Source organism: Natrix helvetica (assembly GCF_964273705.1).
Source record: "Natrix helvetica genome assembly, chromosome: 3".
In the NCBI taxonomy this organism is placed as follows: Eukaryota; Metazoa; Chordata; class Lepidosauria; order Squamata; family Natricidae; genus Natrix; species Natrix helvetica.
This window is the reverse complement of record NC_138549.1, coordinates 177,428,842-177,441,964: the sequence shown is the minus strand read 5'-3', so window position 1 is coordinate 177,441,964 and position 13,123 is coordinate 177,428,842. Positions and strand designations below refer to the sequence as shown.

Here is a 13,123-nt window from a genome sequence, read left to right as displayed (position 1 = left end):
CCTGGTTGCTCTTCTCTGCCCTCTTTCTGGAGTCCCCATATCTTTTGTTATAGTGTGGTGACCCAAACTGGATGCAGGATTCCAGGTGTGGCCTTACTGAGGCCTTATAAAGTGGTGGTAGTACCTCCTTTGATCTTGATTCTGTCCCTCCTTCGATGCAGCCTAGGAAAAAGTCATCCAATGCACACAACCACACTTACCACCACCACCACCCCGCGATCATGTACTGCACCTCTGTGGGAAGGGAAAGGCTCTTTGCACAGTGAGCTAGGGAAGTTTTAAAGAAGAGATTAGACAACCATTTGTCTGAAGGGATGCAGGGTCTCCTGCCTAAGCAGGGGGTTGGACTAGAAGACCTCCAAGGTCCCTTCCGATTCTGTTATTCTGATCCACCCTTCCTCACCGTGTCTTGAGTGGCGTTCTGCGGTGGGGGGGGGGAATGAGGCAAGGGGTCTCTTTGTGAGACCACAACTGCCTTCGGGGTGGGGTCCTTGAGCTAGTAGCTGGGCAGGAGCCTGGAAGGGGCTGAGGGAAGGGTGCGGGGGGGGGGGGGAGGGAAACCTTATTTTCACACTTTCATTTTTCTGAATGAAACCTGAATCAGAGAGCTTCCCGGGAAGTTTCCCCCCCCCCCCCGTTGAAAGTTCAGGCTCTTGCCCCCACTCCCACAAGTCCATCCCATGGTCCAATCTTCCCCTGCCACGCTGGCAGCTTCCACCCATCCAGTTCCGGTCAGGTGCAGAGACAAAGGATGGCCTTGGCTTTCTAGAAAGGAATGTTGTTATGGCTACATATCATCTCACTCCGTCCAATCCCCCCTCCCATTTTCCCACCATAGAAAATGCATAGCAGAAGAATAGAAAGTGTGGCAGGCCAAAGATCCAAAAGAAAGCTACAGGCCTGACACACTTTTTATGACTGTGTTTATACATGAAGTCCTTGACTTACAACCACAATTGAGCCCAAAATTTCTGTCGCTAAGCACCCCAATTCTTCAGTGTGATTACCCCCATTTTACGGACATTTCTTGCCGCAGTTGTTAAACGAGTCATTGCAGGGGTTTTAAGTTAGTTGCATGGTCGTTAAGCGAATCTGGCTTCTTCCGCTTTGACTTTGCTCATCAGAAGGTTGCAAAAGTGGATAAAGTCACACACACACACACACACACACAGGGACACTGGGACCGTCATAAATGCAGGCCTCTTGCCAAGCGTCCGAATTTTGGTCACATGACCCTGAGGAGGCTGCAACGGTCATAATTTCCCTGTTTTCAGGACCGTTGTGACTTCGAACAGTCACTAAACGAATGTTTGTAAGGCAAGAACTACCTGCATGTTGTCCCAAAGGGGCTTTTTCAGGAGGCAACTGTGGACACTCTTATTTTTCCTTTGAGGACGTTTCGCTTCTCATCCAAGAAGCTTCTTCAGCTCTGACTGGAGGGTGGGGAAGGGAAGGGATTTCTACTCCTTGGAGAAAAGCTGGTCATTTGCTTCCTTTTTGAGGCTCCCTGAGGCCAGGGATGCAAGTGAGTATAAATCGGTCTGCAAGGAGCATCCATCCTTCCCTTCCCCACCGTCCAGTCAGAGCGGAAGAAGCTTCTTGGATGAGAAGTGAAATGTCTTCAAAGGAAACAAGCAAGAAAGTCCAGTTGCCTCTTGAAAAAAGCCCCTTTGGGACAACCAGGGCCTTGGATGATGGAGAATCTCTCCAGGCTCTTTACCTGTATGTTGTTTTTACCTCTTCTGTCCACGAGGGAAGGGCAGTTTTTTCAATAGGATCTCTGAGTCAATCAGAAGAACTCGGTCGTTCCACACTCACGTCTCCCTTTCTCCCTCCCCAGAGCACGTCTGCTCCATCCTGGCCTCCCTCCTGAGGAATCTGCGGAGTCAGCAGAGGACTCGGCTGCTCAACAAATTCACGGAGAACGACAGCGAGAAGGTCAGTGGGGGGGGGGGGGGCGGAGGTGGCCAGATCTAACCTGCTAATGTTTATATTGGGGACCCTTTGAGAGGGTCTGGGTGCCACGTCATTCCATTGCAATGCCCATTCAAAGTGACCCTAAAGTTTATTCTGTTCTAATCAATCAGTAGAAAGAAAACGCCAGGTTTCACGGTGGCACTGCCCAAGGAGGTTGCCCGAAGCCTGGCAGGGCCCCCCTCCCTCCCTCCCTCCCTGCCTAGTGCCTGTTTTGGCCAGGCTGTTCTGACCGAGGCTTCTTCCCGAGAGCCTGAAGCAAACTCCTGGTCCTGACAAAAACCCTTTTGATTAATTAACTGTGAATTCTGCTCCTTCACATCCAGCAAAGTCTTTCAAAGGAGGATTTACGGTCACAGACCTTCTCTGGCTTGGAGAGCTGCCAAGCTGAGATGTGCAGAACCTGGCCAGGAGCCTCGGAGAGTCATGAACCAATGAAGGGAACTCATAGTCTCCTGCAAACTCCACTCCCCCTTCGCTCCTCTTTTCTTTCCTCTGGGAGGGGCCATTCATCGTCCACCTGTGGCCTTACTCCCAAGTCGACCCCTGTTCCTTAGCTGCTCCCTTCGTCTGGCAGCTCTGCGCATGCGCACACTGGGAACAGGCTCCAGCCGTTCTTCTGCCCCACTGATGTCTCTGACTTTGAAGGCAGCTGAGAACTGGCATACGGCCTTGGCCCCCTCTCTGCCTCTGACACGGAGCCCTCATCAGAGCCTTCCCCAGACTCCAGGACTGGCCCAGGTTCCTCCCCAACCTCCTCCCTGTCCGAATCTGCTGCCCGCTTTGCTGGCCGCTGGTGGGCCACAACACAGGCCTGCAGCCCCAAGTTCCCTTCTTTTGCCCAGCTGGCTTTTCTGCCCGTGTTGAAAGAATTAACCGATTAACAGAGTTGGAAGGGACCTCGGAGGTCACCCAGTCCAATCCCCCTCCACCCAAGCAGGAGACCCTACTCCGTTTCTGGCAGTCACTTCTTTAGAAACCTCCAGTGATGAAGCTCCCACAACCTCCAACTTCTGCTCCGATCTGAACTCCCAAAGCCCCTGCAATTAATCTTGGATCGAAAGGAAGTGGTCGGTCCTGAAAATCCAGGGGCAGCCGAGCCTGAACGGCGGGCGAGGGGCAACCCGAGCGTGTCCCCAGGTGCCCCGTGCTGGATTTGTTCCGCGAAGGACGGCAATTGGTCTGCTTTTTTTACAATTTGAGCTGCTTTAATGAGAATTGATGTTTTTTCCCCTCTGAGATTTCGGAGGAGGCTGTGGAAGAATGGCCGGTCAGTGGCTGCAGGGGCCACGGGGGCTAAGTGGGGCTGCCATGTTCAGAAGCACTCTACCACCCGGAACGAGGCACTGCAGGGAGATTCTGCAGGAAAGGGTCCTTTTTTGACCCCCACAAACCCAGAGAAATTCCTCTTTCTATTCCAGGTGGACCGGCTGATGGAGCTCTACTTCAAATACCTGGACGCTATGCAGGTGGCCGACAAGAAGATTGAAGGTGAAAAGCATGTAAGTCTCCCCCCCACCCCCACCCTCCTCCCCTCCCTCCTTTCAGCTTGGCAGACAGCTGGAGAAGGAGCACAGCAGCCCAGCTGTTCCCAAGGAAGGGAGTCTTGACCACTCGAGGCGGAAGGGACAGCCCCCAGGCGCTCTCTGAGATGGGTTTTCCTCTCGTAGACGTTTCATTACCCAGCTAGGTAACATAATCCAGCCTTTCTGGCTTGGCAGCCTGGCGCAGGGAGGGAATGTGTCTGTGGGAGTGGCCGCCCTGTGTGCAGAGTTCCATGTGTCTGAGCACAAGCACCCACTGCTCAAGGGAGGGAAGCTTCGTGTGCGAGTGCCAGAGGCCACCACTTGCGTGGCCCGCCTCTGAATGAGCCGAGCCCTGAGGGTTTGGGACCCCCGATAATCAATGCTAGGTGGTAGAAGGGTGTGAAGAGTGGAGGGGCAGGAAGAGGGGCACTGCGGGGGTCGGTGGTGCTCTCTGGGCTTGCTTGTTTTCTTGCAGACGTTTCATGACCCCACTAGGGAACATCACCAGTGCTAGAAGGAAGGAGGAGGAGGAGGACTGTGGGGTCCTTGGCGCTCTCTATGCTTGGGGGTTTTCTTGCAGACGTTTCATGACCCAAGTGTACCATTTCAGACAAATGGTTGTCCCATCTCTTCTGGTGGCAAGCTGTTCCACTGGTAGATTGTCCTGTCAGGAAATGTCTCCTTAATTCTAGGTTGCTTCTCCCCTTGATGAGTTCCCCCCCCCCCGTTTCTTTTTGTCTTGGGGCTTTGGAGAATAGGTTGGAGACCCTCCTCCTCTTCTTTGTGACAGATATTAGCAGCCTGCCATCACGTCTCCCCCTAATTCTCCCTTGTTTCCAGGCCAACCAAGCCCAATTCCTGCAACCGTCCTGCCTTAGGTGTCTGTCTCCAGGCCTTTAATCCCCTTGGTGGCTCTTCTTTGCCCTTTTCCCAAAATCTCAGCATCTTTTTTGCACGGTGGCAACCAAAACTGGTTGCAGGATTTCGCTGGGAGATGTGGTGCAGCTGCTCGTTCTCTGCCCCCTCAGGGTTGCTGCAGGGAAAGGCCAAGGGAGCCCCCGGAGCTTCCCAGTCAAAGGCTTTTGGCTCCTTGGGGGGGGAGGGGGTGAGCTCCTTCCCCAGCCCCTCCCCAGAGGCAGAGGGCACCGGCAGTGGCAGGCGGCACCGTTCTAGAACGGAAGGGCGACTCGGGAGGCAGGCGATGGCTTAATACATTCTCCTCCGTTGCGTGTGGAAATTATGCTCAGCAGGTTGATTCAATAAAATGTTCTCTCTGGGCATTTTGCATGCTAATGGCTCCTAAATGAGATGCTAATTGCGCCGCCACCTCCCAAGGCAGAAATGGGATCCTGAAGGGCAGGGAGGGAGGGGAGGAGGGGGGGGGGACACCAACGATAGGCGTGGGTCATTTCCCTGGAGGATTGGAAGGCGCCTGACCTGGCAGGAGGCTGCAGATGGCCGAGGCCAGAGAGGGTGGGTCAGCGGCAGCAGTGCAGGGGGCCGAGGAGGCCGAGTGCCCTGAGCCAGCTCTCCAGACACCACAAACCCTCTGAAGTGGAAGCCATGATTCTTTTCTTAGGAGCCCCGGCAAAAAAGGTTTCTCACTCACTGCAGGGAGATGAATAGTTGTCTGCCTCATCTGCTCATCTCCGCCCCCTGCCTTTGATCCCCAGGGCTGGGGAGGGGCTTCGCTAGCAGCGGTGGCTCTTCCGTCCCAAGGACCGGCCCATAGATTTCCACTGCTCTCCTCTCCTCTGCCTTCTGCACATTTGTGTGTCAGGCACTGGGCCCAGCTGTTCTTCCTCTTCCTCATCAGCCACCTCCAGACCTCCAGGGGGCTCTTGACCCTCCATCTGAGGGCTGACGGACGGCCCAGGCTCCGACTCCGCCTAACTCTGACCGCTCCATTCCCCCTTCCCCCTCGGAGCTCCCAGGTTGCCTTGATGCTGGCCTTGGCTCCCCCTCCTCCCCTCCTGATTCGGCTGCTGGAGGCAGCCCCTGTACAGGTGGTCCTCGACTTACGAGCCCAAGGCTTCTGTCGCTGAGTGACGTGGGCTTTGCCCCGTCTTAACGACTTTCCTCGGCACCGTTAAGTGAATCCCTGCAGTTGTTAGGTGAGTTCCATGGTCGTTCAGTGGATCCAGCTTCCCCGTTGACTTTGCTTGTCAGAAGGTGGCTGAAGGGGATCAGGTGAAATTCCCCCACCCCACCCCTCCCTGTCATAAGTACGAAGCGGTTGCCAAGCAATTCTGATCACGTGATGATGGGAATGCTGCAACAGTCGTCGGTGTGAAAAAATGGCCGTAAGTCCCTTTTTACAGTGACTTTGGTCACTTTGAAGGGTACCAGAAACCCACAGCCGGCCCCTGGACTCCGAGGGTAGGCACCCCTCCGTGGTCACTGCTGGGCCCCCCACAAAGGCCGGCCGGAGTTTGGTGGCTTTCTTGCAGATGTTTCATCAGTGCTAGAGGAAGAGCGGGGGTTTCAATGAAGATCTTAACATCCTCCTCCCCTTCCTCCTCCCCTTCCTCCCTCCCTCCCTCCCTCCCTCCCTCCCTCCCTCCCTTCCTTCCTTCCTTCCTTCCTTCCAGCACTGAGGATGTTATCTAGTCATGCAGTGTTGCAAGGAAAGAAACCAAACTCAGGAAGCATCAAGGACCCCACAGTCGTCGTCGTTCTCCTTGTCCTCTCCTCCTCTCCTCAAACTCCACTCCCTTCCAGCACTGACGTTGTTCCCTAGTTGGGTCATGAAACGTCTGCAAGGAAACAACACTGCCCCAACACTGGAAGTCTTTAAGAAGATGTTGGATAGCCATTTGTCTGAAACGGTATAGAGTTTCCTGCCTAGGCAGGGGGTTGGACTAGAAGACCTCCAGGGTCCCTTCCAACTCTACTATTGTATTGTATTGAAACCACCAAGCTCAGGGAGCCCCGAGGACCCCACAGAAATTGTAGCTTCCGATGGGCGAAGCTAAAGTGGGCCCAGTTCTTTGCCTATGATCTCTGCCTGCTTGAATGGGGCAGGGGCTGGACTAGAAGACCTCCGAGGCCCCTTCCAACTCCGGTATCCTGAATCTCTCCGCAGGACATGGTGCGCCGCGGGGAGATCATCGACGACGACACGGAAGAGGAGTTCTACCTGCGGCGCCTGGATGCCGGTCTCTTTGTGCTCCAGCTCATCTGCTACATCATGGCGGAGATCAGCAATGCCGGCATCGCTCAGGTACGATGGGGCCCCCCCTCCCTCCTCCCCCCCTGTGAGGGTCAGCCCTGCCCCCCCTCCCCTTTGTTTTTTAATTGATAGGATTTGTTTATTTGTATCTCACCTTCATCGCTTCCGCCAATAGTTCAAGCGAACCTATTTGAGACCCCACTTCCTTCCTGTTTCCCCCACAGCAGCTTCCCTTGGGGCCTCGGGCGGCACTAGAACTCCCGTCTCCTGTCACCCAGCCGGCTTTCAGGCCCAAGGCGGGACTAGAACTCCCCGTCCCTTGTTTCCTAACTGGGTGCCTTTAACCACGAGGCCAAACTCCCTCCCTTCCTTGGGGGTCCTGGGATTCCGTTGAGCTTCCCTGGCGCCCGTTTAGTATTGACCCTTAGTTGGCCAGGTTCTTGTACACAGGTAGTCCTCGACTTAGGAAAGTTCATTTAGTGACCATTCAAAGTTACAACGCTACTGAAAAAAGTGACCATTGTGACCGTTTTTCACACTTACGACCGTTGCAGCATGGTCACATCATTTAGGATGTTGGACGACTGACTCCTATTTACGACGGTCGCAGTGCCCAGGGGGTCCCCCGATCCCCATTTTTCCAACCTTCTGCTAAGCCAAGTCAGTGGGGCAGCCGGATTCACTTAACAACGGTGTTACTCACTTAACAACAGCAGGGATTCCCTCAACAACCATGGCAATAAGTCATAAAATGGGACAAAACTCAGTGAAGCAACTTCTCACTTAGCAGCAGAAATCCTGGGCTCACTTACGGTCGTTGAGTCGAGGACTGCCTCTGTACACTTTGGGGGTATGAACCCTCCGAGCTGCAACTCCCCCTGTGGGGCCCCTCCCTCCCCAAAGGCGGGGGGGCTTCCCTTCTCCCCAGCGGAGACCCCTTCATTTCCCCTCTCCCCCCCCCCCCCCCAGATCCGCCAGCGGGTGCACCAGATCCTGAACATGCGGGGCAGCTCCATCAAGATCGTCCGGCATATCATCAAAGGTGAGCCCTGGGAGGGAAGCATGGAGCCTTTGCTGAGCCCCGGGGTCTCCGGAAAGGCAGGGGCGGGGAGTCCCTGAGGCCTGCCAGGCCACAAACGGAGGAGGTGGGGGGGGGGTTGCTGAGAAAGAAAGAAAGAAAGAGAGAGAGAGAGAGAGAGAGAAAGAAAGAAAGAAAGAAAGAAAGAAAGAAAGAAAGAAAGAAAGAAAGAAGAAAGAGAAAGGGAAGGAAAAAGGAGAGGAAAGAAGGACTACAAACCTGGCCCTAGATGCAGCTTCAGAGGATATTCCAGGGCTGGAAGGCACCTGGAGGTCATCTAGTCCAACCCTGCTCCAGCACAATATGGTTCAGTTTCTCTCTTTCCATCCCCCAGTTACATGACTGTATAGCCACGCCCACCCAGCCTCATGACACTCCCCCAAGCCACGCCCACCAAGTCAGGCCTACAGAACCAGTAGCAAAAAAAAAAAAATAGATTTCACCACTGGATGAGCCCCCAGCCCATCCCCCAACCCCCGTCACCTGCCCAGGAGCCCTGGTTGACCTTCCTGCGGCTTCATCTTCTGGGGAGGGGGCCTCGGGGGGGGCGGTTCCAGCAGATCTGCCACTCAAGACCACTTTGCATGCAAAAGCCAGCAGCCAGCAGGGGTCTTTCCCTGCAAAGGGAGAGGATTCTGGGGGGGTTGCAATGGGGGGTGTCTGTCCTCCTTGCAAGAGGAGGAGGAGCTCTTGTTCTGACACTGGGGAAGGGGGCTGGGGGAAGCCTGATTTCCCTCCCCCCTAAAAAAATGTAGCAGACGGCCACCATCCTTGGGGGGCAGCCTCTGTGAAGATGGGGGGGGGGTTCCCCCACCCGACTCCCACTTACTGGCAGGTCCTGTGGAGGGAGGGGAGAGGAAGGGGGCAGGGGGACCCTCTGTCCCACCCCCCTTGCTTGCTCTTCTCCCCAATCCCCCCTCCCTCCCTCCCTCCTCCTCCTCTTTTGCATGCTAATTGGCAGGCTGCTTCTGAGCCTGATTTTTATGGCCTACATATTTCCCCTCTTCCTCTGGCAGCCTGACAGCTGATGGATCCCTTGGGAGGAGGAGAGAGCGGCTGAGAGGGATCCATCCGCTGCTCCTCCCTTGCATAGGAAGCCGGAGACAGGCGGGGGGGAGGGGAATATCAAGGGAGGGAGGGAGAAGCCCTTGGAATTCCTTGCAGCCGTTGGCTGACCAGGCTGGGATCCCCTTGGAAGCACCCTGGAAGGTGCGGGGGGGGGGAATCTACCCACCCACCCACCCAACCAGAATCCCCTTCTCTTTTTCCTCCCTGGGGGAGAGATCCCAAGCGCAGGGGTGAAATCCAGGAGGTAGAGGAAATTTTGAGTAGTAGGGAGAACCAGTAAATACCACCTCTGGCTGGCCCTGCCCCCATCTCTTCTCCGCCTCCCGAGTCCCAGCCGATGGGGAGGAAACGGGGATTTTGCAGGATGGAACTCCACCCCTGCCCAAGTGCTGCAGACACTCTGGACAGGTGGGCAGAAGAGCAAGGTGGGGAATGTGAGGGCGAGGGGTGCTAACTTCACCTGTCACCCTGTCAGCCCAACGGTGCAGGTTAAGCGAGGGAGGTTATGGGGGAAGGGGAGTGCATGATGGGTCTTGGCCTTGGATCCGAGGGCCTCCTGGGGAGGCAGCTTCTCAGCCGGGCAAGAAGAGGCTGCCTTCCAGTTGCCACAACAGACGGCATCAGCCAATATGGCGCAGTGGATGGAGTGCAGTGCTGCAGGCTCCTTCTGCCGGCTGCCTGCAATTTGGCAGTTCGAATCTCATGAGGCTGCAGGTTGGCTCAGCCTTCCGTCCTTCCAAGGTGGGTCAAATGAGGACCCGGATTGCTGGGGGACTCTGTCAGCCGCTTAGAGAGGGCTGGAAAGGACTGGGAAGTGGGATATAAGCCTGAGGGCTCCATCAGGTTCTGATTCTCCCATCTCCTTCTGGCTCCTCTTGCTGCCAGTGAATGGCATTTGGTAGGAGCTGCAGGAGTCACCCCCCCCCCCCGCCCCAGGGTCCTTGCTGTGGCTGCCAGCTCAGGCAACGGGGGGGGGGCTCCCACTGGAAGCCCCAAAGGGCCGAGGTGACTTCCTTGCAGCAAGGAGCCGCTTTGGACCCAGAATAAAAAGATAAATTGGAAGGGACCTTAGAGGCCTTCTAGTCCAACCCCCTGCTCAAGCAGGAGACCTTATACCATTTCAGACAAACTCCAATCTGTTAAACACCTGCAGTGGGAGGGAGGGAAGGAAGGAGAGCAGAGTAACACAGTTGGAAGGGACCTTGGAGGTCTTCTAGTCCAACCCCCTGCTCAAGCAGGAGAACCGCTGGCGGGGAACCTTTTTTGCCTTGAGGGTGAGAAATGGCCTCAAAAGAAGGCCGAAGCCAGCTGACAGGGCAGTGCCTCGCATGCCCCAACAAATGGCTCCTCTTGCCACCTGTGCCACAGGCTCAGCACCACGGACCTATGCAGTCTCATACAAATGTCTGCCCAGCCTTTTCTTCAAAGCCTCCAGTGTTGGAGCACTCACAACCTCTGGTGGCAAGCAGTTCCACTGGTTAGTTGCCCTCACTGCCATGAAATTTCTCCTTAGCTCCAGGTTGCTTCTCCCCTGGATGCGTTTCCATCCTTTTCGTCTTGCCTTCAGGGGCTTTGGGGAACAGGTGGAGCCCCCCCACCCTCTTCTTTGGGGCAGCCCCTCAAATATTAGAAGAAGCTATTGTGTCTCCCCGGGTCCTTCTCTTCATTAAGCCCAGCTGCCCCCATTCCTCCTCCTCCTCCTCCTCCTGCAGAGGGGAGGCAGGGCTCCTGTGCCAGCTGTGCCCCTTCACGCATAGTCAGGAGGCCGGCAGAAGCTCCATGTGGGGGCTCTTCAGTTGTGGAGGGGAAAAAACCCCTCCGTGCGCCAGCCGGCCTGCGGTGCGCATATTAAAGCCTCTGATGAGCCCCTCGGATGTGCAGGTGGCAGCGCCATTAAATATTAAGGCCGCTCGGTGGTTCTGGAGTCCCGGCAGCTCCACACTCGGCTTGCACGATGCGCTGCCCCCCCCCTGCCTTTGCCAGTGCAAAGAAGCCGTGTAGCGGAGGAGGGTCAGCCAAGGTACCCGGCGTGTGCAGGGGAGGGGAGGGGAGGGGAGGGGGGCTTCAAGCCCAGGCCAGCATCTGAAGAGGGGAGCTGAGGCTGACTTTTCTGACCCAGCTCCCCAAACACAACAAGCCCCCTGGGCCAGAGGTGAAATCTACCCCCCCCTCCCCACCAGTTCTGTGGGCGTGGCCTGGTGGAGCTGGGTCATGTGACTGGGCGGGCGGCACCAACTTTTTTTTCACTTTCAGCTTTTTTTTTTTTAAAGCATTTTTTCCCTGCTGGTTTGCCTGAAGGATGGAACCAGTGGAACAGCTTGCCACTAGAAGTTGTGCGTGCTCCATCATTGGAGGTTTTTAAGAAGAGATTGGATAGCCTGTCTGGAATGGTGTAGGGTCTCCTGCTTGAGCATGGGGCTGGACTAGAAGACCTCCAGGGTCCCTTCCAGCTCTGTTCTACTCCTTTCTTCCTCCCCCTGGTTTCCCATTATTTTCATTTTCTTTGTGTTTTGTGTTCTGATCAACTAATAAACATTATTTCAAACGGCCAAGGGTGAGAGGCCGAAGGGTTGGCATGCGCCTGTCCAGCGAGAGAGAGGGAGGGAGGGAGGAGCTGGGGGGAGTTCTCTTGGGGGGAGGGGGCTTGGAAGGACCCTTCCTCTTACTCAGCTCCTCCGATCTTCTTGCAGAGTATGCAGAGAACATCGGAGACGGGAAGAATCCCGAATTCCAGGAGAGCGAGCAGAAACGGATCATGGAGCTTCTGGAGAACTTCTGAGGGATCCTTGGTGGCTTCCAGGACCTGCTGCCACTTGGGGTCCGAGAGACTTTTGGGAGAAGTTATTTTGAATGATTAAAGATGGTTTGGTTTGTATTCCTGAAGCGTCTCGAGTCCTTCTTGGTTCTGGGGTTCAGAGGAGTCAGCCAGGGGAGTTTTAATCCACCAGGGTCTCCCTTGATGCTCCCCTGGCTGTGTGGCTCTTGGGGCCCCCAGAGGCCATTCCCTGTGACCCCAAATCCTACGGTCCCTTGTCCTCATCTAAGCTCCATCTCAGCAACTTTAAAATAGCTGAATTGAGGACACGGGTCATAGCTAATCGTGGCTAAACCACGGACACTGCCGGGACCTGCTTCTTGGTTACACTAATAGTTGGGGTTGATGTATTTTAACTTTTGCAGTGTGGATAATAATAATTTTGTTCTATTTTCACTCTTATTGGCTGCCCAAAGTCTTGCTGAGAGAGGCACCGTATCAATTGGATCAATAAATGACATTAATAACCCAGTGGGCTTATGAATTGACCTGATTTGGCCGCCTCTTCATCGCGGGGTGTGTGTGTGTCCAACTGTGGCAGCTTTAAGACTTGTGGATTTCAACTCCCAGAAGTCCCCAGGCAGAATTCCGGAAGTTAAAGTCCAACCCTCTTAAACAGGAGGCGACTGGACTTCCTTGTTTTTTCTTGGAAGACGTTTCGCTTCCCATCCAAGAAGCTTCTTCACCTCTGCCTGGAGGGTGGAGAAGGGAAGGATTGATACTCCTTGCAGACACCTGGACATTTGCATCCTTTTAGAGGGTCATTGAGCCCACTTGGAGGGGTGTTTTAAATGCATCAGCGACCCTCTAAAAGGATGCAAATTGTCAGCTGTCTGCAAGGAGGTATAAATCCTTCCCTTCCCCACCGTCCAGTCAGAGCGGAAGAAGCTTCTGGGATGGGAAGAGAAACGTCTTCAAAGGCAGACAAAGAATAGTTGCCTCTTGAAAAATTACTTTTGGGACAACCATGACGGAGAATCTCTACAGACCTTTACCCATGTGAAAAGGGTCCAGGTGGGAAAAGTCGTACTTCAGAGGGCATTGCAAGCAGTGGTAAAGCAGTTGTGCCCATGTGCTGAAAACCACCTTCCTCAGAAGGGGAGGGGTAGCTCTGAGCGACCCCCGTGCCAAAGCCTCAAGCTGCACCAAGCAGCCCCTCCCTCCCCTTTGCCTGACCGCTGACCGTCCTGCCCTTCGCAGCTGCCAAAAGGCGTCAGATCTTCACTTGCCCAACTGAGGGTTCATCCCAGGAATGAAATGCTACTGGTTCGGCTTCGGCTCGGCCAAACCAGTAGCAAAGATGCCAACTGTCCGCCTGAACTGGTAGTAAAAAAAATGCTGCGTTCAGGCGTTCCGGTTTTTCCGACGATCAGCTGTGCCGCACGATTTATATTAGCCAGAAAGCAGGATTTCCTGCTCTCTAGCTAATCTAAATTGGGTGGCACAGCGGATTCCCCTCCTCCCACCGCTATTCGCTTACCTTTGTGGGC

General features: G+C 55.0%; 1 protein-coding gene across 1 annotated transcript in view; it reads left to right on the top strand.

Moving 5' to 3' along the window:
* The window catches only part of CTNNBL1 (catenin beta like 1), an 89,927-nt gene extending 78,234 nt beyond the window's left edge, over positions 1-11,693 (top strand). The window contains exons 12-16 of the mRNA XM_081948102.1: positions 1,841-1,938; positions 3,396-3,476; positions 6,586-6,723; positions 7,642-7,714; positions 11,509-11,693. Coding sequence (XP_081804228.1) covers positions 1,841-1,938; positions 3,396-3,476; positions 6,586-6,723; positions 7,642-7,714; positions 11,509-11,597 — 479 coding nt within the window. The 3' untranslated portion in view covers positions 11,598-11,693. The remainder of the gene's footprint in view (positions 1-1,840; positions 1,939-3,395; positions 3,477-6,585; positions 6,724-7,641; positions 7,715-11,508) is intronic.
* The last annotated feature ends 1,430 nt before the right edge of the window (positions 11,694-13,123 follow it).